At 41.7% G+C, this 25,565-nt stretch overlaps 1 protein-coding gene across 8 annotated transcripts in view; it reads left to right on the plus strand.

Moving 5' to 3' along the window:
• The window catches only part of NAV2 (neuron navigator 2), a 541,062-nt gene that overhangs the window by 504,826 nt on the left and 10,671 nt on the right, over positions 1 to 25,565 (plus strand). For all 8 annotated transcript variants that reach the window (XM_079970617.1, XM_079970619.1, XM_079970612.1 and 5 more), the window contains 14 exons: positions 508 to 582; positions 1,856 to 1,939; positions 4,751 to 4,862; positions 5,820 to 5,965; positions 9,611 to 9,783; positions 12,694 to 12,847; positions 14,758 to 14,917; positions 16,032 to 16,132; positions 17,755 to 17,850; positions 19,274 to 19,442; positions 21,728 to 21,963; positions 23,079 to 23,233; positions 24,170 to 24,438; positions 24,892 to 25,010. In XM_079970617.1, coding sequence (XP_079826743.1) covers positions 508 to 582; positions 1,856 to 1,939; positions 4,751 to 4,862; positions 5,820 to 5,965; positions 9,611 to 9,783; positions 12,694 to 12,847; positions 14,758 to 14,917; positions 16,032 to 16,132; positions 17,755 to 17,850; positions 19,274 to 19,442; positions 21,728 to 21,963; positions 23,079 to 23,233; positions 24,170 to 24,438; positions 24,892 to 25,010 — 2,049 coding nt within the window. The remainder of the gene's footprint in view (positions 1 to 507; positions 583 to 1,855; positions 1,940 to 4,750; positions 4,863 to 5,819; positions 5,966 to 9,610; positions 9,784 to 12,693; positions 12,848 to 14,757; positions 14,918 to 16,031; positions 16,133 to 17,754; positions 17,851 to 19,273; positions 19,443 to 21,727; positions 21,964 to 23,078; positions 23,234 to 24,169; positions 24,439 to 24,891; positions 25,011 to 25,565) is intronic.

Here is a 25,565-nt window from a genome sequence, read left to right on the forward strand (position 1 = left end):
CAGTTTGGCACCAAATTCAAGCTACACTTCTGCCAGGTGGGATTGATTGTGCTCAAGAGCTTCCAGTCACATTTCCCAAATGAATCTGATCCCTGCCAAAATCAGCACATCTTCCATTTGGCACCAGATTTTAAAAGCACTGAATGCAAGGCATGGCTGCAGAGGAACAATCAGAAGCACACTCGTAAGCCACACAAGCCCAGTTGCTCCTTTGCAACCTCAGCTCACATTAATTGCTGTTTAAATTTGGAGCCAAATGCAAATCCAGCTGCTTTCGTGGAGGGTTGGGCACTATTTGATCCAGCCCTCTGCCTAAAAGTCATTCCCAGCCTCTGCTTACTAGTTTATGAATATTGTCATTTCAAGTTTGGTCTGGATATGGATTCCTGTTTACATTTTCTCTCTCATCTTTTCCAAAAGCAGGTAGATACGTTTTCTCATTTTGTGTAACTTAATTTTGAAAATTGTTTTGTCAAACAAAATATTCCTTTGAAATATAATACTTAGATTCGCAAGCTAAGAAGGGAGTTGGATGCATCCCAAGAGAAAGTCTCGGCTCTGACAACACAGTTGACTGCCAATGTGAGTACAATATAGATAGCTAAATAGCTAGACAGAAGCAATCTGGTGATAAACAGTGAGCTGGTTTATAAGAATTTCAGATGTAGTTTGGTATAAAAAAATAAATGAAAATACATTAACTTTTAAAGGTAATACATTTTAGACTAACTGTGGGTGGTATCCAAATAATGTGTCCCATTACTGTGAGTATTTACGCTTGTGCAGTAGAGTCTCTCCCCCTCCTCTCCTTGTGTCCCCCTAAAACTGTTCTAGGGGCTCCCCAAACCCTCTGGAGTAGATCTGGCGAGGGCACAGGGTGGGGAGGCTGTGCTGATCAATTAATTCATATAGTACTAATTAACACCTACTAAGATATTACCCTTGGAACAATTGTCAAATAGCAACATCTTTTGATCCTTTGGGCTGGTTTCACATCTACTATCCAAATCTAACAGAGAGATCACCTTAATCAGCACTATGGAATGTACTAACTGTTCCCCCTTTAAATGCCTCTTTTCCTACTAATATTTGAATTGAGACTCTTCGCTGGTTCTTTGAATAGTTGGCAGATCTTTTCAAGCGGGAATTACTCGCTCCAGTATTTTTTAAGTAAACATTTTAGCTTCATAACACATGTAGTCAGTGCTAAGCTTGTTTTATTTTCTCCCATTTTTTCTCACTTGTTCAGCCAGGCTTGTTTTTATAGAGGCCAGAGGGAGCAAGAGCCACATATCCCAGTGTTATCATACTCTTCATGGTTGTTTTCACGGTGAATGTGAGAACAGTTAGTTAGGTTAAGGCAACTATGTGCTGATGATGAACAATGCTGGAATGACTGCACAAGACTTTACTGTACCACATTGATACGGGATAAATATTTGTCATGGCTTTTCCTTCGCTTGGAGGAAGTGGTTATAAAGTTGCCATCCTAAGCAGATTCACCACGTATAAACATACCTGAGGCCAGAAGACTTCACAGGCCACTTTGCTATGACACTTCGCTATGACTTATTGGAGAAGTTATCACAGCTCCAAGCCAGGAACTGCTAGCTCATGGCAGGTGACACTTAGACCCAGATGCAGAAGCATCAGTGGTTATTGTGTGGCCACTTAGTTTGATGGTTTTGTCATCTCAGGAATGTTAGGTTTGCTAGGTTTCAATTGTCTGTGCTGTTCTTTCTGGACTAGCTGGTTGTGGATTACATTCTGCATGCCGTAATGTTATCTTCTGCATTATTCTGCAAACAGTCTACAAAGGTACAGTCTTGATTGTGTAATGCAATTCAACTTACAGGCTCACCTCGTGGCAGCATTTGAACAGAGCTTAGGAAATATGACCATTAGACTACAAAGCCTTACCATGACAGCAGAACAGAAGGCAAGTCTGAAGCTCCCTTGTACATTTTTCATGAGCCTAGATTCCATAGTAGAACTTTTAAAATTGGGTTCGCAGTAAAGTTATGTCTTTGGGATTGGGCTGCAGAGTAAAGCAAAACTTCTCAGGCATCTATGTGCTGCTGACGTTCCAGTGACAACCGAGTATAAACTTTCTTTCTGGGGTTAGTGGTGGGGTGAAAATGAGGTATTAAACCATTTGCACTAGCAACTAAACGTTATCTGGTGACACTAGTTCCTATTCCCTGCGCTTTCTTGAGTCCGTGTCTTAAACCTGACATTCATCCTGTCTCTCATCGTTTCCACAAAATGAGCATGTCAGTGCCTGTACATTAGAGGGGTCGCAGAAACCAATTATGCAATGACTGGAAGCAATAAATACTTATTTCAGTTGTATCCTGTTTTTCTTCCAAAGAGCCCTAAGCAGCTTCCCTCTGGTTCCCAGGTGGTCTTTCATTCTCAAGAGAGTTTACAGGACCAGACCTGCTTAGTTCCAGAAGTAGAAACCAACTGATGTCTTCAGGCCGTATTCTGGGCTACTATTACACTCCCTTAGTATTTTATTACTATTAACCCAGCTTTTTTGCATGTGTTTGTAATATATATACAAACTGCAAATAATGCATTTTCTATGAATTTTATCTAGTACAGTCATACCTTGGGTTACGAACGCTGCAGGTTTGCGTTTTTGGGTTGTGGACCCCGCTGAACCTGGAAATACCAGAACAGGTTACTTCCGGGTTTCAGCGCATGTGCAGAAGCACAAAATGACGTCACGCACTTGCGCAGACACGGCGCTGCGGGTTGCGAACACTGCGGGTTGCAAGCGTGCCTCCCACACAGATCACGTTCGCAATCCGAAGTATGACTGTAATGCATTCTAAATTGAAAAGCGTATTTTCATATATGAGGAATTGAAAAAAATATTGAAGTATAATTTCCCTAAAACTCCCGAGGCGTTTCTCTTAGGTATGATTGGTGAGGAGATAAAGAAAGTGGATCAAACCTTTATTCAGTATGCCACGGCGGCGGCTAGAATTTTAATAGCGCAAAATTGGAAATCCCCCAATATGCCTACGATCAGAGATTGGCAAGTGAGACTGCATCAGTATATAGAACTAGCGAGATTGACACAAAGAATCAGGCATCATAATAGTACAAAATTAAAAAATGAATGGAACAAATTTACAAGTTATATGGAGGTTAATTTTGGAATTAATAATTTAACAGCAGACGGTATCTAACACCTACTATGTTATAGTATGATGGTATTAATAACTGCAGAAAGTGTATAAGATAAGGTAACCCAAAACCGAGATGGACGGAGGTTTATTGTTTGTAGGTCTGTAAGTTTGTAAGTCTTTTGTATTTTTCTTACTCTTTATTTTTTTTCTTTTTTCTTTTTTCTTTTTTCTTTTTTCTTTTTTCTTTCTTTTTCACTGGTGTTTGTTTTCTTTTTATATGCTTGTTATATGTTTGTTATTAGCCCTGTTATATTTTTGTATGTGGTTTTTAAAATCTGTTCAATAAAGATCTTTTCAAAAAAAAAAAAAAAAAAAGCGTATTTTCAACCCACTATAGAACTACAATATCTTAGACTAACTAAAATGTCTATAAAGTAAGATCCTACAGAGATGCAGACATGACACTCTTGCATCTTTGAGCTGTTGTAAAATTTTCAATTTACTACTGTTAGGGCAAGGATCTATAATCATAATCACTGTAGTGAGCACTTTTACTCTAAAATAGAATGATCTATATGCTCATTCAGGTTGCTCTAGAATATCTACGCAGTTTGCAGTTTAATAAATTTATGCTGATTTGCATCAGCTTATTCCTTTCTGCTGTATACAGCTGATGAGCCAGAATTGGGCAAACAAGCATTACACTGGGAGCATGGGAAACTATCATTTTTGTCATGTGTTCTAAACCCAAGTACAGTGATGCCTCGCAAGACGAAATTAATCCGTTCCGTGAGGCTCTTCGTATAGCGTTTTTTTCATCTTGCAAAGCAAGCCCATTGACAGCTTAGCAGATTAGCGCTATTAGCGGTTTAGCGGCTTTTAGCGGATCAGCTGATAAGCGGCTTAGGGCTTAGGAAAAGGGGGGGGAAAGGGAAAAAACCCCGCAGGAACTCGCAAGACATTTTCGTCTTGCGAAGCAAGCCCATAGGGAAATTCGTTTTGCGAAGCGCCTCCAAAACGGAAAACCCTTTCGTCTAGCGGGTTTTCCGTCCTGCGAGGCGTTCGTCTTGTGGGGCACCACTGTAGCTATCCTAGATTAGTCTGGACCATTCAATACAGTGTGCAGCAAGCAAAAAATAGAAATGAGCAAGGTGGGTTGTGCTTGTAAGAGTTTGTGAAACTAGCCCAAGTGTCCTAAAGAAGTGAGTCATGATGTGGAGAAGGCAGAGTACAGATAAGGGCATGTGGCCTGCTGGTTTCCAGCCAGTTTGACTTGAGGGACCCTTAAACCCTCCTACTAAAGTAAGAAGTCCTTGTACCCTTACATCATGTGCTCAGCACCACCGATATTCTTCTCTACTTTTAGCCATCTTTGATCAGTTAGACAAACATACAAACAGGTGAAATCCATAAAATCTTCCTAAGTCTCCATAGCTGACCACTGCTCAGGTACCAGATTCAGACTCACCTTAGAGTCCCCGTTAAACACCCATCCAGCTTGACTGCATGGTCTCAACTTTTAGTGCTGTACAGGCTGCTTGACCACTCTTTGGAGAAAATCCAGAGGCAACATTCATTCATTAGTTTGTTTGTTTTTGTGTGTGTTGCAGGATTCAGAACTGAATGAGTTAAGAAAAACTATTGAACTACTGAAAAAACAAAACGCTGCTGCTCAGGCTGCCATAAATGGTGTAATTAACACACCTGAGCTCGCCTGCAAAGGTAAAGGAAAGATTTCAGCCTTCCCTTTCAATAACAGTGTAACGCTCTGAGGGCATTCATCCCCTTGGTAATAGCTGATGCAAAGTTTTGCAGAGTTCTTTTTCCAGAGATAGACTATGTGTTTAATCATCAAACTGAACTTTATTTCTTGCAGTGGTAGGCCTGTTGTTACTAATACTGTTTGTAGACATGTAGCTTAGGAATCCCCACAATACTACAGTAGGGTCCCTTGCTGCAACCCACATCTCTCTAGCAGTTTCTTTTCCAGTGCCACATTCTCCATACCCAGTAGTCAGCATTGCTCTGCCTCTTCCATCTAACATAACCACCGCTGCTATGTTGTTTCAGCAGTCAAGATTCACTTCCTGCTCCATCACCCACATAGTGATGTTATTCTGCCATGCTAGGATAGTCTTCTTCCTCCTCTTTGGCAATCAATCGTGGCCAAGTAAGATTGTCTTCCATGAACACTGTCTTAATGGTGTGTCCGTAAGTGACTATGGAAGCCAATTCTGGATCCATGCTAGGATATAGTATGGCAGGAGGAACAGAGATTCAGTGATTAAACTCTCCAGAGATTTTGGCTACAACTACCGTATTTTTCCGTCTATAAGACGCCCCCATGTATAAGATGTCCCCTATTTTGGGGGGCTCGGATTTAAGAAAGTGGGGGGGATGTATCCGTCTATAAGATGCCGCCTAATTTTGACATTATTTTTTAGGGGGGAAAACCTAGTCTTATATTAGTCTTATACACGAAAAAATACGGTACCATGTGCCCCAGCCAGTACCAGCACAGGACTATTATAGTTCTCTGGGCTGGCTATGAAGAAGGTGGGTCAGGCAATTTTGATTGCATGTGATAGCAAGGGGCAGCAAGGGAGAATGTCCATGTATAGGAAGAAAAAGGAAGATGCCATTTCTGAATGCATTTAACTATGTTTAATTACCATGTAGGAAGTGGGACTGCACAAACCACTGATTTGCGGATCCGGAGGCAGCACTCCTCAGACAGTGTCTCTAGCATTAACAGTGCAACCAGCCATTCCAGTGTGGGAAGCAACATAGAATGTGACTCCAAGAAAAAGAAAAGAAAGAACTGGGTACGTATGCTTCAACAGAGCAGATCAAATGAACTGAAGTGTGTTTGTCTTATCAGCTTTCCAGAAAATACAGTACATGAGCCAAGTAAATGCACTGCCTTGAACTAAAATGAGTATGATGGACACCCAGTGAATAAATATTAACTTATGCCCATTCTTAGGACTTGACAAAGTTTTAGCTGCAAGTGGTTGACATCCAAACAACATGTTTTACCACAGGATATCTGTGAATGGATCTCCCACTTTTTTTCTCCTCCCTGAAATGCACCTACAAGGTTTCTAATTTCAGAGCAGCTGAAGTGGTGGTTTAACCCCTTCCACTGTGCTGTTCAGTGAAGTATGGACTCTGTCTCAGCTTATTGTCACCAAAATTGGTGTATTTTTAATATAATGGGGCCAACAGCAGCCTAGAAGGGGAAACAATTCTGACTGGAAAAATAGTATGCAAGGGAAGAATTAGTTTCTCTCTCTCTCTCTCTCTCTCTCTCTCTCTCTCTCTCTCTCACACACACACACACACACACACACACACACTGCTCCTCCAGATGAATTTTCCATGCCATAGGTGTGGAAATGTGAATTTCAGTACAATACTTGTTAAGAATTCACACCAAAAAGTAATCATCAGCCTTTTGGCTAAGATCAAGTATAGCATAAAGTAATTCTATGACTCAGTGTTATGCTGTTCATCTGCACAGAGAGTTGGAAGTGGTGGATTTTACTTTAAATAGATGGTGATAAAATCTATCAGTCAAATAATAATTAGTATTTGTGTCCATGATAAATGTGTGTGTAAGCTATCTGCATAAGGAAAAGCTCCGCTCTCTTGAGTAGTCTGGTTTCACCCTTAGGAAAAGTATTAATTATGTTCATTATACCTTGGGCCCTCTTTTGACTACAGTGATACCTCTGGTTACGTACTTAATTCGTTCCGGAGGTCCGTTCTTAACCTGAAACTGTTCTTAACCTGAAGCACCACTTTAGCTAATGGGGACTCCTGCTGCTGCTGCGCTGCTGCTGCACGATTTCTGTTCTCATCCTGAAACAAAGTTCTTAACCCAAGGTACTATTTCTGGGTTAGCGGAGTCTGTAGCCTGAAGCGTATGTAACCCGAGGTACCACTGTATTGTCATGGCAAAACAAAAATATACACAGGTCCTGTGATCGGAACATTTGTTATCCAAAATCTCAGTTGTCCAAATGCAAAGAATTATACCCAAACCTTGCTATACAAATGGCTGATTCAGATATCCAAACAGCCAGAGTTTGTCCAACCCGTACTTGTTTTTTTGCTGGTCGGTGGCAACCATTACAGGCAGAGGGAGAGAGTTTGGTACAATCAGGGAGCAGGAGTGATTGGACGAATCAGCTTTTCCTTTGTTTGGCTTTTGCTGATTGGTTGCTGCAGTTTCAGGCAGAAAGCATGGCGGGAGAAAGCATTGAATAGAAGTGTTCCCATGGGAAACAACTCGCTATGCAAACCTAATGAATGATTTCCTGGGAATGCATTGTGTTCGGAAAGTGAGACCTACGTGTATCAGTCTTTAAACTTAATTTGTGGTAGAAGCCTTCAAAATAACCATTTTCACTTCCCATTTCTTCGTTGCTTGCCGCTTATTGTATGCAAGGTCCCATGTGCTGGAGGAAAGGTATCTGATATCGAATCCCGTTTTTGTGATACTACCTCTGCCATCGTGACGTTGCTTTTATCGTAGTTTGAACAGATGAACTTAGTTCCTGTAGTCCCTTTGCGTCTTTGGATTTTGTGTGTTGTAAGCAAATAAACGGATGCTGCCTCCTCTCCCTATAAAAAGGGTTAGCTAACATAAGACTTGTAGATCCTATTCAGCCCACTAAGGCTTTTTCCTTGGAAAAGGTTGACTTCCCCACCCCTGCAACAATGAAACTGCAGGTGAGTTGCCAACATTAATATTCTCCAGTATCTGGGCTTCTGCACTTCTTCCCCTTCTGGATCTTGACTTATGCTTGTTACCCTCAATAAACTTCTTTCTCTAGTATTTTCATTATCCTTTCAAGAGTTTCACAATGCAAATTCTGACATGGGACAGAAATAACTTTCTGTCAATGATGTAAAAGAGCATGTCAGCCTGAGGCCTGCTCCTGTTTTTGCTGAATATTATGGGGGGCCAGTAATTTACAGAGTCTAAGCACTGTTCTCACCTCCTGCATTCTTTTAATCAGCACATGGAGAGGAATTGTCTCCCCTTGAGGCTCCCTGACCTCTGCACCTCAGACCAAGAGTGGAAAGGGTCTCTAAACATGTACAGTTTTATACATGCAGGGCTTGTGTTCAGGATTGGGGACCTGGTTGTGTGCAGGAGGTTCTACAAATGTATAGTTGACAAAACATGTGCTTGAAAAAATGAGAATAGGGTTATTATGGTCAGTAACTTTGATGGATTGTGTACAGGGCTTTTGTGCACAGTGATTTTGAGAGATTATGGTCATGTGTACAGGCCCTACAAATGAATACTTGCCAGAATGTGTGGCAGAGAATATGAGTATAGAGTTTTTGTGTACAGTAATTCTGAGGGATTATGTTCGGATCCGACAAATGTTCACTTGACCAAATGTATGGTGGAGAAGTTGAGAATGGGGCTTTTGTGCAAAGTCATTTTGAAGGATTATGTGAGATCCTTTGTTGGGCTGATAGGAGATAATTTGGGTGACTTGCAAAATATAATGGGTGGAATTCATCATAATGCTCTTCTAATCATTCTGTCTGCACAAGCGTTGCAGCTTCCCTGACGGAACAATCCCCCCTCTTCTCCACCACATGCTGTCCTGGGGGTTACCTTGACCCCAGCCAAGCCAATTTCAGGTGGGGCACAGAGAGGCAGAGCCCAATTGTGCAAGCAGAACTCTTACACAGGGCTTCTGCTCACAGGACTGGCTAGGTGAATCTCATCCAATGTGAATTTATATTGAACTCTGTACATCATCCTTTCAGCTCTGTGAAATGTCCCAGGCCTATTCTGATCATAAGATGACATGCTTTACAATATTATTTTCCATGGTAAAATTATTTGTTTTGTGTGTGTGTGCTTTTGTGGATGGGTGGGGTTCACGTTTGTCTGAGAAATCCAGCGCTTTCCCTGTCACAGGCTTTATCTGTTAAAACTTGTCTTTTTTTCCTTCCCGCTTCCCTTTTTGCTTGTACTTCCTCTGGCAGGTCAACGAGGTAAGAAAGATGTATTTTAAATTTTAAAATACAAAGCTAACTAATCCATTTACATGATTAACTCTGTCAGCATCAATAACCTCATCTGAGCCATGTCATTTCATAACTGCAACCTGTGATAACACCGTAATAAAATTGTCCTTGAGCCGAAAAGAATTTGCAATGTCTCAGAGTGGAAAGGTGTGCTTCAGAATAAGGGCTTGTCAACAGCCAGAACTTTTGCAGTGTCTCAGACAATGTCCTTCTTAAACACAGTGTAAAGATTTCCAGAACAGAAAGGTAGCAATCTGTACTTCCATTGTCAATTTGTACTGCCCAAAATGGACTTTTGTAACCATTTTTTAAAGTGTTGCATGCTAACTATTTTCTCCTGTTCCTTACTTATCATCATAAAGCAGTTTGTTTTATGTATAATCTTTCTTGTTCTGCTCTTTTTCTTTCAGCTGCGTAGTTCCTTCAAACAAGCATTTGGTAAAAAGAAGTCCCCCAAGTCAGCTTCTTCTCATTCAGATATTGAGGAGATGACGGATTGTTCCCTGCCTTCATCGCCAAAACTGCATCACAATGGCTCAGTTATCTCTACGCCATTACTGAGAACGTCCCATTCTAATTCACTGTGAGTTGAGTTTGCATGTCCAGGAGAGTTCCTGTTGACATGTTGCTGTTGTTTTATGCTGGATTTGGAGTCCGTTTTTCTGTGGACTCTATAAAAGAACAAGACACTAAGGATTAAGTAGATTTTCTTAAGCTGAGGTTTATTTAGTCAGGTACTTGAAGCCAGTGCCAACTATAATGTGGGTATTTGCTTTATCTTTTTTTCTTTCTTGTTTTTGGCTGTTCATTTATACAGTGATGCTTACTCATCCATCATATACCTTAAATTGCTAGATCAGACCCAGAAGCCATCAAAGTGATGGTGAGAGGACATTTTTGAAATGTCCACTCTAGATTGTAGCTTTGAGGAAGACTCTAAGGCTCAGGAGAAGCTGTCAAAAGTTATTGAAGGGGTTCAGGAAATGGTGAATGTAAACAGTATTGCAAAGCTTGAATATTCTTCTTCCATGCAACCTCAATGGTTAAGATGATTTTCCACTGCCCCTTATAGCCCAACTGTGTGTGATGGTAAGATACAGAATTTAGTAGAGATTAGAAAACAGGGAATACTTGAGATAATCAGGCATCACTAAAATTTGCATTCCTGAAATTAAAAGCCCTGTAGATTAAGATATCATAGAATCATGTATTTTTATTTTTAAAATTCTCACTTATCTTCAACTATGTTATCTCATTTTCATCACTCTGAAACTAGCCTATCCTATCCCTGTGGTACTGAATGGTGAGCAAAAGCTTAAAGCCATGTAATCCATCATGTCTTTTATGATGGTGCCTGTCATCAGTCAAAGAATGCATGTGACGAGTCTTGACAAGTACCAAGTACCTGAGGAATAAACAGGCCTACAGAATTAAGGAGGAGAAAAGCAGAGCACTAGGCTGCCTAGGGCTTCAGCACTGATTTATTTGGCTTCTGAGTGTAGCCTTTATTAGAAAGCAGAAGAGCACTATGAATAGATATACGTAGTGTTAATATTTCCCAGATTCAGCCTACATAATATTTTCAGCCTGACAGTCATGTAAGCAAAGACTGTATTTTATCAAGATGTATTGTATCAATCCAAAGTTTCTTTATATAGTTGAATTTCTTGAGTTGTTTGCATTTTGCTGATATTATTTAGTCCTTGGCACTTTAGGTTTCTGTCATCAGTTTTGTCAGTCTTAACAAAACCAAAGGTTTGCAAGTACTCCATTGTGAACACAGAATTCACAAACTAAGGGATATTTTAAAGTATTCATTGGACTGGAAAGTGGTTAGAAGCAATATTTTCCATAGTGCTCCATGGTCTTACACCTCACTGTTACCCAGAAAGTCTAGGAGACTGAAAGAGAGGGGAGGGAATCATCCTCCTCTTTCCCTCACCATGCACCATTGCTGCTGCTACTACAGCAGCTTCAAGGCAGGAAAATGATGGGGGGATATGGTTTGAAGGATGGCAGCAGACAAGGATGATATTTGGAGAAGGGGAAGGCTAGCAGAAACAGCCAAGGAGAAGCTAGGAATTCTCCAGCTTGAACAACTTTGGAACAAAAGAACCCAAGCTTTAAAAAATCCTTGCATTTGAGGCAGGCCCTCAAAGTTAGTTTCTTAGCCTGAACTGAGAGAACATTGGAAGCATCCCTAACATGGCAGTATCTAAATAGCACATGGGTCATGGGGCACAGAGGGAGCCTGCTGTGGCACCGGCTCAGGGCACCCCAGTCCAGGAGAGTGGGTGGCAACATAGCCATCCACTCTCTTCACTCTACTGGAGCTGGCAGCAAGGAAGCAGGAGCTTCCTTGCACACCACAGCATCTCTCTGCCCCGGATCAGGCCACTCTCCGCTCCCAGGTCAACCTTGACTCAGGGAAGGAGGAGCCTCGGCTGGGCGTGCCATGGCCACTCTCCAGAGTTGCGGCCAGGGACTGCAGCTGCTCTCTGTCCCTGGTTTAGGACTGACCCTGGGAAGGGGGAGCTGTGGCTCAACATGCCAGGCGGGAATGAGACACACAGAGGGCGATCTTCACCCTCCGTGCTCTCCAGCCCCTGGCGCCGGCAGGGCGCAAGGGGGGTCTCTGCAGGGGGGCACCTGGTTCGCACCCCCACAGATTGTGCACCCGGGGCCATGGCCCCCTCATGCTATGCCATTGCATGGATGGTAAAGCACCATTTTTCTTCATAGCTCTCCCCTTCCTTCCTTTCTTGTTTCTTGACTGCAGTACCATATAATTGGTTTTTGATATTGCTGAGGACAGGGGGAGCCAAGCTGGGGGGAAAAAGATTTATTCACAGGATACATGTGATATGAAAAATTGCCAGAAAATGGCAAGGGTGCTGCTTGTCTTTTATGTGTTAGGGAGTAATTTAACTCTGTTCAATTTGAGTAGGTGGGAGGGTGGAGAAAGCTGGTGCCAGGAGAATAAAACTACTTCTTTCTTTCTTTTTTAAAAAAGCCTGAACATTGCAGAGTAAGCTGAAAAGGTATAGGATTCCAAAGCCCTCCAGAGTCATACAGGGGCGCCCAGCTGTGCACTACACCTGCTGAGTACTAAATCTTTCTTTGAGGCCATCAATCTCCAAATGACTGCTGCTACTATGCCTCCTTAATTTACCTGGGATTTTCAGGCTGAATAGATTTCCCAATGAACAACTGTACGTTTAACAGCAGCTTAACAAACTCTGTATAGGTCACAACCAAAATGGTAGTTTCTCTGCCCTTATTCTGCTGGCTGTCATCATACATTTTTTCCTTGGGCAGGCTGAGACCATTCCTAATGATAGGGTCCCCTTCATCTCACCATTTTTGCCAAGTCCCCCCAAACAAACAAAAATCTGGTTGAAAGCAGAGCAATGACACTTTTGATTTTTGCTAACGTTCAGAATTTTTGCTTCTCAAGCTCTTCGGTGAACGGCTCGTTATTATCTTTTCCCAGGATTTCAGAATGTATCGATAGTGAAGCGGAAACAGTCATGCAGTTGCGAAATGAGCTGAGAGACAAAGAGATGAAGCTAACTGATATCCGTTTGGAGGCCCTCAGCTCCGCCCACCAACTTGACCAACTTCGGGAAGCTATGAACAGAATGCAGGTAGGAAGGAACTGCAGCAGCACATATGCAAACTTTAGAAAAACCCTGCTGGGCTTGCTTAGCCCAGCATCCTCACAAACAGGGGCAAACAGATGCCTGTGGGAACCCCCAAGCAGGACCTGAGTGCAACATCACTTTCCCTGCTTGTGATTCTCAGCAGATGGCGTTCAGAGGCATACTGACCCCCAAAGCATTTTTTTTTTTTTTGTCCCTCCTGAACGGTCCTTCATTGCTCTGCTTTTATGAGAGAGGGAGAAAAACATTTCTGTATCCACTTTCTCCACACTTTGCATCATGTTACAAACCTCTATCAAGTCTTCCTTTTTTTAAGGTGATATCAGAAGTTTTATTTTCAGTCCTTTTCCTAATAATTTCCTAGCATGGCATTTGCCTTTTTCACAGCAGCAGCACGCTGGGTCATCGCCTTCATTGAGCTGTGCACTACAACCCCAAGGCCTCTTCCTTGGTCAGTCACTATCAGTTCAGATTCCATGAGCAAATATGTGAAATTTAGTTTAGGGGTCGTCCCCCCACCACATCACTCTACACTTGCTTACATTGAAATGCATTTGCCATTTTCCTCTCCGCTTACCTAGTTAGGAGAGATCCTTTCCAAGCATCTCACTCCCCCCTTTTGTTTTTACCGCCCTGAACAGTTAGGTATCGCCAACAGAACTTGGTTACCTCACTGCTCTCTCCTAACTCCATATAATCTATGGAAAGTTAAAAAGCACAATTCCCAATACCTTACCTCAGGGAACTACACTTCCTATATTTATCTCCATTGGGAAAACTGTCCGTTTATTTTTACTCTGTGATTCCTATTTTTTATTCAGTTGTTACTGATCTATATCAACACACACATCTACACGCTAAACCTAAAATTAGAGCTTCTCTGTAAAGGTTTTATGTAACACTATATTTTTCATTCCAGAGCAAATGCCAAGGCAAGACGCTTGAGGCATGCTCATTAAAGTTGCCACTAATTGTCACCAATGTGTGTGGATGGGCCATAGGGCGAGGCAAGGTGGTCACTCTTTGTTACATTCTGCCATGAATATATAGATATTATACATCCCCACGTGTCTGTCATTTCTGCTTCATAAATCTGGCTCTTCGATCCCACCGTTTTATTATAATTCATTTATTTTATTTGCAGAGTTTATGGCTTTGTTATTTATTCAACATGGGTGTTCAAAGTGACATCCAAACATATATTAAAACCTAGAAAATGTTCTGAAAACAATAATACCAAAAAACCAAATAAGCAGCAGAGTAGAACCACACCCATCGTCAGAAAGCCTATCTAAAGCAAGACTTGAAAAATGTGTTTCTCTGAAGTTAGCTTCTCTTTTGGTGCATCTCTGTTGTGCTTTTGGGCCTTGTTACATGGAAATGTGAGAGCCAGTGTGGTGTAGTGGTTAGAGTGCTGGCCTAGGACCTGGGAGGCCAGAGTTCAAATCCCCATTCAGCCGTGGAAGTTCAGTGGCTACTTGAGAGAGAGAGTTCACAACAGCCACCACATCATTCAGAAAGAAAAAACAGTACTACTGCAAAAAGTGCAGAGATCCCTGCAGGTCTCATTACAACTCAAAGAAGATTGCCATGAAAACTTTATCAGCTCTCATGTGTAATTCTGCCTGATTGGGGGAAGATTGACTATGGGAAGGCCAAGGCGAGGGGATGGATAAAGTGGGGAAGCCTGGTCTACCAGCAAAGCTTGAAAAGGAAACGACTTTGATTGAAAACTGTTGGGGATAGTGAGAAACAGTGGACCAGCTGGTAAGCTGTATCTCATGTTTGTGTGTGTTTATGTGTAAGAGATTTTTATCTCTCTTTGTGTATAAAAAAAGCTGAAAGGGCATGCACCTTCCATTCCCTTTACTAGCTATTTTCTTGTTCTAATCTAGAGTGAGATCGAGAAACTAAAAGCAGAAAATGACCGGCTGAAGTCGGAAAATCAAGGCAGCTGCAGCAGGGCCCAATCTCAGGTTTCCATTTCATCCTCTCCAAGGCAGTCCATGGGTCTTTCCCAGCACAGCCTGAACCTCACAGAGTCAGCGAGTCTTGGTGAGTAGGGCAGCCGACAGGTTTTATCCTGTAGCCGTAAATAAATAATAGCTGTAAATAATCGCTGGTGGCTAAGGTGTGAAGATGGAAGGGCTGGGACAAACCCTTCCATTACAATATCATTGGCAGCTCTGTTTCACTTTGAAGCGTAGCATTCCAGCTATGACTTCAGCTGTGCAAAATCATGTTGGGAGTCAGTTTAATTGCACCCATTTGCCAAAGTAAAATTTCTTTCGAGAGAAAATGCTGTTAATTTTTCTGTGGTCTTCCCTCATTTCTTCCATGTCTGTTCCAGATTGCAAGAGGAATGTCTTTCCATTATTTCAGGTCTTACGTACATTCCAAGAAGTGTGTGCTTCACAATTTCAAAAGCACCAAACCTGGCAGTGTTCACAGAATCAAGCAATTAAAAATCTAATTATCCAAAGCAAGCAACTGTTTGAAAGTTTGTGTAACATAGACACGTGCACCTACACTTTTCTTGGTGCATAATTTTCATCTATAAGGGCTGGAGTAAACACAGCCTTGCATATATTCACAAAAAGAGTAATACTGTAGGGTTTTTGTTTTTGTTTGTTTTTTTGTAGCAGGGTAAATCAAGACTATGAACCTGCCCTTTAAGTTCACAAATTAACATCTGCTTCAGAGGTCCTGCTATTTGTCTCACCACTAGGAGAGGTTAGGTTGACTTCATCTTTCTTTAGTTGTGGGTGGGTCCTTTAAACTTATTTGTTCCACACAAAGATTTTGAATGTCACTCATTTTACACTCTCTCTTCAAAGGTGATTCTCGCCCCCACCTTTGTTCTCAATCTGTTTGTCATTGTCTTGGGTTGTATCCAGTGTTAGTCCTACTCAGAGAAGACCCACTGAAATTAATAGACATAACTAACTCATGTCTTATTAATTTCAGTGGGTCGACTCTTAGTAGAATTAGATAGGGTTGTATGTTTAAAAAAAAAGTTACAAATTTAAAATTTTTAAGTAGCTCGGGGACCCTTTTTGAGCTGAAAGCCAACTCGTAAATTATTTTATAAATGAAATAAATAACCATATGAGCGTATTTTCCCAGCTCACCATTTGTAACTAAAAAAGAATTTGTTTCCTGTCCACAGACATGCTGCTGGATGACCCCAGCGATGGTTCTTCTCGAAAAGAAGGTGGCAGGCATGTTAAAATAGTTGTCAGTTTTCAGGATGAAGTTAAATGGAGAGAAGTGAGTTATGTGTGGAGTTTGCTTTTCACCTTTTTCCATTCCACGTTATCAGAGACTAGGTCTGTTGGCATGCTACGTAGACTGAAGTTTTTGTGAGGAAACCCACATCGTTCACTATTTTAAGTATTTTTGTCACTTGAAGTCCTATCTGTAGTCTGAAGCAATGCAGTCAAGACTCAGGTTTCGTCACTAGTTTGCTTCTAGGAAATGACTGATGACCCAATGGCTGATCATAAGAATAATGTTATGCTTAAATGAATGGAAGGTTAAAGAAACTGCTTGAAGCATACAAAAAAGGGTTTAGTGCAAGAACAAAAATGAGGATCTGGCCAGTGGGCCCGATCCTAAACTCCTCCAACCCCTGGAGACCCATTTTGGCTGACCACCTGTTACTCACCTGATTTCAGGTGAAACAACTTCAAAGTCAATCCCTTCAGGGCTTTGCTGTAATCCTTTGATCAGCTGCATGAAAAAGTTCCCCTTGTGGGGAGAGCAGAACTACGGAATACTCCAAAGAGTGGAAAATCTATATTAGTCATACTCTGAGTAATCCCATTGAAATGAATGGACATGATTAACCTAGGTCAATTCATTTCAGTGGGTCTGCTCTGTTGAAACTTTATTTTAGTGGATTGCATCCAACTATTTCCTTAGTTTTCAAAGACTAAGAAAAAAATGACTCTCCAATCCCGCCCTCAGAAGTACTTCCATTCTCAAAAGATCAGCTTTGGCCTGGTTCCCACTAGGACCTTTCCTTTATCACGGCTTCTAAAGGGATGAATATGCTTGGCGTTCTAGTCTAGACACAATACCAGCAGCCATGGATGTTGTGATGTCCAGACCTGCTAGTACCCTAGGAACTTGGCATGAATAAAAGAGAAATTGAACCAAACATGCCTAGCTTGGAGGAAGTTTTCAAGATTTGTCTTGTATAAGCTGAAACATGCCCTTTCTCCTGTTCACTGGTTTTAAATTAACTTTTAAAATAAACATTGCTAGTGACAGTGATCCAAGACCTAGATCAGGTGCAGGGTAATGAGAGAGGCACCTGTTTATCTGCAGAACTTGCCTGCTAGGTTTAGAAGGCTTGTATTGTCACATGGGAGCACATTTTTTGACTTCTAGAGGACAAGCTTCATGGTAACAATGATTTGCAGAAGTCAGCACAGGTTTGACACAAATGGTTCCTTCCAGACTAATCCTACCTGTGTTTTTAGATTGGATTCCTAAATTAGTGGATTATGGAAATGCTCTGGATTTAATTTAATTCTGGTCATAATTCAATAAATCATTTGACAACCCACCCCCCCTATATATTTCAGTTAGCAAAGTGGTTAAATAGACTGCACTAGTGTTTAGGAACTTGGCACATAATTTGATGAGGTGCCAGTGAGCATACAGAATTCTTTGTGTCTTGGTTCTGCCCTATTTGCGTGAGAAATCCCCAGTGTACATGCTTTCCTAGTCAAAGAATAGATCAGGTCTGCAATGGCACACATGTAGGGGTTATGTCTCGGCCCAGGGATGTACACCAAAGTAGCTTGGATGATGGTGAAATAATTTATATAGTGCTGCAACAGCACCATATTTGCCTTTCTTTTAACATATTTGTATGCCTTTAGGATTCCAGGCCTTGCCTCTTCCTTATCGGCTGCATAGGCGTCAGTGGAAAGACCAAATGGGATGTTCTCGATGGCGTTGTTAGAAGGCTGTTTAAGGTGAACATTGTTATTTTTGTTACTTCTAACATCTTGGATAGCTTTGAAAGCTATTATTTTTTATTTAGGCAGAAAACTCTTCTGACAGGTTCCTTTGCTTCATCAGTTTAAAGTGAGGCTTCCCCAAGGCCTGATGTACTGCAGCCTGCAAAACATACTAACTGGAGCATCGTATTTCTCTTTATGTTGTATACATTATTTTTTTTACACCGTATATAATGTAGGCTTCTGAAAAGTCATTAAGTACTGGCTGCAGTGTGTGCTAAATAATCTTACTTTATTTCAACATTCCTATCTTTAAAACAAAAAAAGTCAAAAGAGAAGACCAAATACACAATGTATATCTGGTCATATGGTACATCCTTCTTGACCACTGCAGCCTCCCAGCTCCAGAGGTTCAAATAAATGCCAACTGAGGATATTCAAGACCTGTACAGTGGTACCTCGGGTTACATACACTTCAGGTTACATACGCTTCAGGTTACAGACTCTGCTAACCCAGAAATATTACCTCGGGTTAAGAACTTTGCTTCAGGATGAGAACAGAAATTGTGCAGCAGCTGCACAGCGGCAGCGGGAGGCCCCATTAGCTAAAGTGGTGCTTCAGGTTGAGAACAGTTTCAGGTTAAGAACGGACCTCTGGAACGAATTAAGTACTTAACCCGAGGTACCACTGTACTTCCATTGTAATATGCAGTGTGGCAACTGACACTTTTCCTCCAATACTTGTGATCTCACTGAAGGAAGAGGTTTCATGCATTATGCCATAGCCTGAAATGGAGGACTGTAAGAAATACCTTGCTGGGTGAGGTCAAAATTCCACCTAATTCATTCTTTCCCACCTGTGGGTCCACATATGTTGTTGAACCACTCCTCCCATCATCTCTAAAGTTTTTGCTGGGAGTCCAAGAACATTCAAGGACTCAACATCCGGGAAACACCTTGTCCAAAAGTGGCCTGCCTGATGCCTCTGAAAGTTCACAACCAGTGTAAGGAGATGACAACACCCCCTGTTGCTGTTGTTTTTGTCCAGCACCTGGCCTCTTTTCATAATGTATACAGGACTTCATATGTGTCTGCACCTCTTAATTTAAATATACAGTGCATATACAATACATTTCACATAGACAGAAAAGTCCTATATTAACTCTCTTACATGGAAACTGAGTGTGATGGTTCAACAAGTACTGAAATCTCTAGTGAGTCTGCTGATATGCTGTGTGGTTTTTGCATATATCTGTTACCCTTTCCCTCTCTTTACTCTTTGATTAAAGTAGACTTTGGGTTTGCCTTTCTTCATTGCACAAATTAGTTCATTTTCAAAATGAAAAATGCAGTTGTGAAATTTCAATATTAGGGAACCAAGACCCTTGAAGATAAGGTTGATGTATTGTTATTATTCTTTTCTACTTCCCTTTCACAGGAATACATCATTCATGTTGATCCTGCAAGTCAGCTAGGGTTGAACTCAGACAGCGTCCTGGGATACAGCATTGGGGAAATTGTTCGCACAAATAGCATGGAGACACCTGAGCTGCTTCCCTGTGGCTATCTGGTTGGTGAAAACAATACCATATCTGTGACTATCAAAGGTAAATTATAGGTGATCCATTTGTTACTGTTCTTTGTAATTACAGGTTTTGCCAGGCGTTGGAGAAACCTCAGAGGAGCAAGAGACATTTTCATGAGTTTCTTTCTTCTTCCTATCCTTTTCATGTCTTTCTTTGAGTGAAAAGTTCCAAATGAAGAAGCATTCATGTTCACTGACGTTAGGGTGGTTGCATAAAAAAAGGAACAGGGATCTTACACCTTGGAACTGCTGTATAGAAGATGGAATTTCAGCCAGTATTTTTGCTTGTTTGTAATTGTTGACTATCAGGCAAGCTTCGATTGCTGAAGTTTATTTATGTATATTTCAAGTTATTTATTTAGGCATTTCAAGAACTATGCTAATGCTGGATTTTAAGAGTCAGGTTATAGTACATATATTTTTATACGATCAAAGTGCTTTTTAAGTCGTTTCATGGTAACATTTCTACCTTCCAGATATACAGCTGTTCATACAAATGTTTAAGCTTGATAATTTTTAGCAGGTGATAAACATTCCATCCCTATGTATTCTCCCAGCTGAAGTTCCATCTGCGGGATTCTAAGAATTGCTGACCTTTTTCACAGTCAATTCTCCCTGCTGACATTGCTTGTATTCTCTCCCCCCACCCCCAGGTGGAAGTTTTTCTGCCAGAAAACATAACATTCCCTCTAATATTAAACTTTGGCAGCGAGTGCCAACAGCTATGTAGTCAAAACACAGCCACTAAGAAACAGAAGGGAAGTATCAATATGCTCAGAAGAATGCCTTGGTTTACAGAAATATGTGTGCAGATACATTTCTAAACAAAAAAATATGGAGGAAGAAAATATTTTTAAAGCTAAGAGAGAACCACCACCACCCTGGGGTAACCATGAAATATTGAATATCAGTTGGAGGGAGGGGGAACCCACAGAAAAGGGGCAAGGGGCAATGGGCAATGGAACAAATTGTCGTGGCTAATGAGAACCCTGCCATGGCTAGCTGGCTAGTTGGAATTCTGAACAGGTATAACCCACACTGCAATGTTTCATTGTAGTCTCCCTTGTTTATCCCATAATGTACAAAACAAGATTCAACATATCACTTGGTTTTTCAGGGGAAAGAGAAGTATTTTGAATTCAGAGGAAGTTTTTATGGGGTGGAGGCGGGAATGCTGTTTTAAAGTGAGCAAAGTGTGGCATATTTACACGACAATCATCGTAAATGTGTATAATCTGGAAGCATGAATCTACCCTCTTGAGCCTTGGCTTCTTAGAGCTAGTCTAAGGGGAGTGACTACTGTGTGGGTCCAGGAAGTGAACAGTGCTTCATTGGAAGTACCATCCACCTTGATGGAGGCATTGGTGTGTTCCCTCCTGTAAACCTAGAAGTACATAACAATTATCTAGAAACACAGAAATATTGAGTTGGAAGAGACCCCAAGGGTCATCTGGTCCAACCCCCAATGCAGGAATCTCAGCTAAAGCACCCATGACAGATGGCCGTCCAACCGCTGCTTAAAGACTTCCAAAGAAGGAGAGTCCATCAGCTTCCAAGGGAGTTCGTTCCACTGTTCAACAGCTCTTAACCGTCAGAAAGTTCTTCCTGATGTTTAGTTGGAATCTCCTTTCTTGTAATTTGAAGCCATTGCTTCGGGTCCTAGCCTTTGGAGCAGGAGAAAACAAGCTTGCTCTATCTTTCATGCAAGAGTCCTTTAGATCAGGCATAGGCAAACTCGGCCCTCCAGATGTTTTAGAACTACAGCTCCCATCATCCCTATCTGGTCAGGAATGATGGGAATTGTAGTCTCAAAACATCTGGAGAGCCGAGTTTGCCTATGAGTGCTTTAGATATTTGAAGATGGCTATCGGATCTCCTCTCCTCTTAACCAGGCTAAACTCCCTCAACCATTCCTCATAAGCTTGATTTCCACAGGAAATCACAGGACTTCAAGTGTGGTCTGGCCATGGCGGAATAGATTGAAGCTGAATCCTTATCAGGCAGGTGTATTAAGTATCCTCAGTTCTGAGAGGTGGGAAGGCAGCTGATTCTGGACAGAGTTGCACTACCCTGAAGTGAGCAAGTTTAGGAAAGCCTATCCAGACACATAGATGCTGAAGTGTTTTAATCTATTTAATGGTTGGTTTTAATTATATTTAAATGGTTTTTCTTATAATTTAAATAGTTGTTGTAAACCACTTAGAGATTGTGCTACAGTAAAGTGGTCTATAAATTTTGTTAAATAAAATCTTCTGGTGATAACTTTTAGTTCTTAAGTTTTGAATGCCATGTCTTCTGTTGTTACAGGGATTGCAGAGAATAGTTTGGACTGCCTGGTGTTTGAGTCCCTGATCCCCAAGCCTATTCTGCAGCGCTATGTGTCACTCCTGATGGAGCACAGGAGAATCATCTTATCTGGCCCAAGCGGCACAGGAAAGACCTACCTAGCCAATCGTCTGTCAGAGTACATGGTCCTTAGAGAGGGCAGGGAGCTGGCTGATGGTGCTATTGCAACATTTAATGTGGATCACAAGTCCAGTAAGGTGAGTATTCATATAATTGACTTGCCCCCCCCTCAAAAAGTTTACCATTTACAAATCAAAATAATTTGTTCCTGAGCAGCAGATTGGTGCGATAAAGGCCCTGATGCATTTGCCTGCCTTGGCAAGCATGCAGGTGACCCTCTTCTTGTAGGGTGAGCTGATGTTTCTTTCAGTCAGTCATTTTATTTGTATGCTGCCTTTCCAACTTTAAGACCATGTTCAAGGTGGTTTACAACATATAAAAAGTTACATAACTACAAACATAACAAATGGAGCCAGATTTCCACCTAAATCACGAAATCCGAAATAAAGATGCAAAAAATAACAGCAGCAACAACCACACCCCAACAAAAAGCCCTCAACAATACCTCAGCCTAAGATTCTCTTCAGCAACCTTAGCTTTTGTAGCTGGAGTCAGTCAGGGCCCTGCCCTCCTAGGCCATGTGGAAAAAGGCCTGCAAGAGGACCACTTTTTTTGTCTAGTGAAGAATAGTATTCAGTTACTAATTAATGTCCTCCTAGGAGTCCTCCATTTTGTAATGCTGAGCCTGTGTCCTGTGCAATGACATTCTTGGACCTGGTAGCTTTCTGCAGAAGGTTTTGTGCAGAAAACTAGTTGATACCTTGGTGACTTTACCTAGCCAAACCTGGCAGCCCCAATTTTGTTACCCTCATCCTGACATGCAGCACATGCTTTTCATCATCCTGGCTCCACCCTGTCCCCAGACACCACCTCTCGTTACATGATCACTTCAAGAGAGATCTGTTAATGCCTACAGAAGCAATCTCAATTCTTTGGGAGTATCAGGAGACATCTGTGAACTGCCCCAGAATGTAAGAGGACCACCTTTTCCTGTCTCGTGTGAAATGGTGTTTAGTTGGATCATAGTCGGCTTTTCAATTAAGATTCTAAGCAAGATGTCAAATTTGTCCGAGCTATTATACACGCTATTCAAAAGGTTATTTCTCTTGGGAGAATGTTGGCCCTGTGTAGTGTGCTGTCACACCCTTAACAGAAGACTGTTCTACCACTGAATCCAGCCACTTTCATTTTTTCCAAGATCTTCAAAAGAAATGCCTGAAAGCCAATTTTCTCTTTTGCATCTGCGTCACAGGAACTCCGCCAATACCTCTCCAACCTTGCCGACCAATGCAATAGTGAAAACAATGCTGTGGAGATGCCTCTTGTGATCATCCTGGACAACTTGCACCATGTCAGCTCCCTGGGAGAGATCTTCAATGGGCTCTTGAACTGCAAGTACCACAAATGGTAACAGCATGTTCTGCCTTAAACTTTCATGAAAGGAAAGTGTGTATGCTCCAGGAGCATTCCTTGAGACTTGACTTGGCTGGATCCAAGACATTAGTTGCTCGTGATACTATTGAAATCAAACGTGAAAAATTAGCCATTGCTTAGTTCCCATTGAAATCAGTGGGATTTAACTGAAGTGACCTATTTTAGGGCGTAATCCAAACTCCCCATTATGACCATCAGTGTGGTTTTGCAGAGCAGCAAGGCCACTGTATCATCCTCAGCCCTGTCAGTCATGGCAGCAGAAGGTGAAGGGGCCAGGATAATTCGAGGCCATGCTGTTTTCAATGACATTAAGATTTGCTCAAGATCCAGTGGTTCCTGCGCTTTCTCAACCTCACCCTTGGAACACCCAGTTCTGAGGCTTTCTGCCTGCAAAGACCGCAGCAATGGGGCCACCTGCATGTTCAGCAGGAGCCTGGTTGAGCCAGGAAAGCTTGGTGGAGAAACATCTCTGCCTAATCTAAACCACCACCCTGACATGGGGGTTGATTTTTTCTGCCCATCTTGGTCCAGCCCAGAATAAATAAAATGTATAGGACCTGCAACCAAAGATTTAGTAGGCTGATGGGTTAGTTGATATTAAAATGTGGAATTTAGCCACCCTGTGCAGTATCCCCCCCCCTCCATTATTCATTCACGGATTCTGTACCTTCTGTTTCTTAAGCAGATGAAATATTCTGAAATGTTCTGTAAAATCACAGATACTCCCAGCCAATACTTTGGGAGAGATGGAGAGGTCTGATCAATGTTGTTTAGGCTCAGATAGTTTTCCTTCACATGCCAGTGGTAGTAGCAAAAAAAGTAGATAATGTGATTACTTAAAGGTTTTCTTTTTCTTTTTTACATACTGTGTTTTCTAGATGTTAATACTGACTGATCTGTTTTCCACAGTCCCTACATTATTGGAACTATGAACCAGGCAACTTCCTCCACACCAAACCTTCAGCTCCACCACAACTTCAGATGGGTGCTGTGTGCCAACCACACTGAGCCAGTCAAGGGCTTTCTTGGCCGTTTCTTGAGAAGAAAGCTCATTGAAACGGAGATTGGTGGCCGTATGAGAAATGCGGAACTAATTAAAATTATAGACTGGATTCCCAAAGTCTGGCAGCATCTCAACAAGTTCTTAGAGGCCCACAGCTCTTCAGATGTTACTATTGGTGAGAACTCAGAATTATCTGTTAGAGCTCTTGACGCATTTCTAAACACTTGGTCGAGAACATAGATTTCATCTACTCTACATAAGATAATAGTTTACTTTTTCCTTAGTGTCCTAATTACATTAAAAACGAGAGCTTTATGAGGCATGGAATCAGATACATTACACTTTTTGTTATAATGTGAACCCAATAAAAATAGGTTGTGCCCAACTATTGAGGGAGCTTGATTTTAAATGCCTGCTCACTAAAGATGCCATAGCAAATGTTCAACTTGTAGATAAATCCTAATCTATCATTATGGGTTAATTGGCTCCTTTGTTGGTGCAGTGCTTTATCCTAAGTGTACATTTCTTTCTCCTCTCTTGTCATTTTTTACTTGATGTTATGGCTGTAATTCAATCCATATTCACCAAAGATGCTTGGCATATGTAACCTTCTCCTTTTTTCTCACAGGTCCAAGACTCTTCCTCTCCTGCCCTATAGATGTCGACGGTTCTAGGGTTTGGTTTACTGACCTGTGGAACTACTCTATTGTTCCGTATCTTCTTGAGGCTGTCAGAGAAGGGCTACAGGTAAGGAGCTTGCATATGAACTACACCTACTCAAAGAGTGTGGGCATGGGGGAATAACAGATACAGCACAACCTAGGTCTTCACATCTCATTTATTTGTTTTGTTTTACTCTCTTTATATCCCACATTTCCTTCAAGGAGCTCAAGGTGGTGTAGATGGTTATCTTCCTCCCTGTTTTATCCTCACAACAACCCTGGGAGGTAGCTTAGGCTGAGAGGCCATGACCATCCCAAGATCCGTGCCCCCCCCAGGTGTGTTTTATTTGCCGGGATTTGAACCCTGGTCTCCCAGGTACCAGCCCAATCCTCTAACCACTACACCACACTGTCTCTCCTTCAAGCCAGTCACAGCCCACCAACCATTTAATAGCCTGACAGGAGCTTGGCAAACCCAAGTGTGCCTCAGAAGCTTGTGAGGGAACTCTCGCTATGAGAGCATTAATGTTGGGCAAACTCTCTCAGCAACAAGTCCCCGACAGGCATTGAAAACAAGAGTATTTCCTTCCCCCACTTTTGACATTGTTTGGCTTTTGGAGTCACGAGTTATGCAGACTTG

Source organism: Podarcis cretensis (genome assembly GCF_951804945.1).
Source record: "Podarcis cretensis genome assembly, chromosome: 1".
Classification (NCBI taxonomy): Eukaryota; Metazoa; Chordata; class Lepidosauria; order Squamata; family Lacertidae; genus Podarcis; species Podarcis cretensis.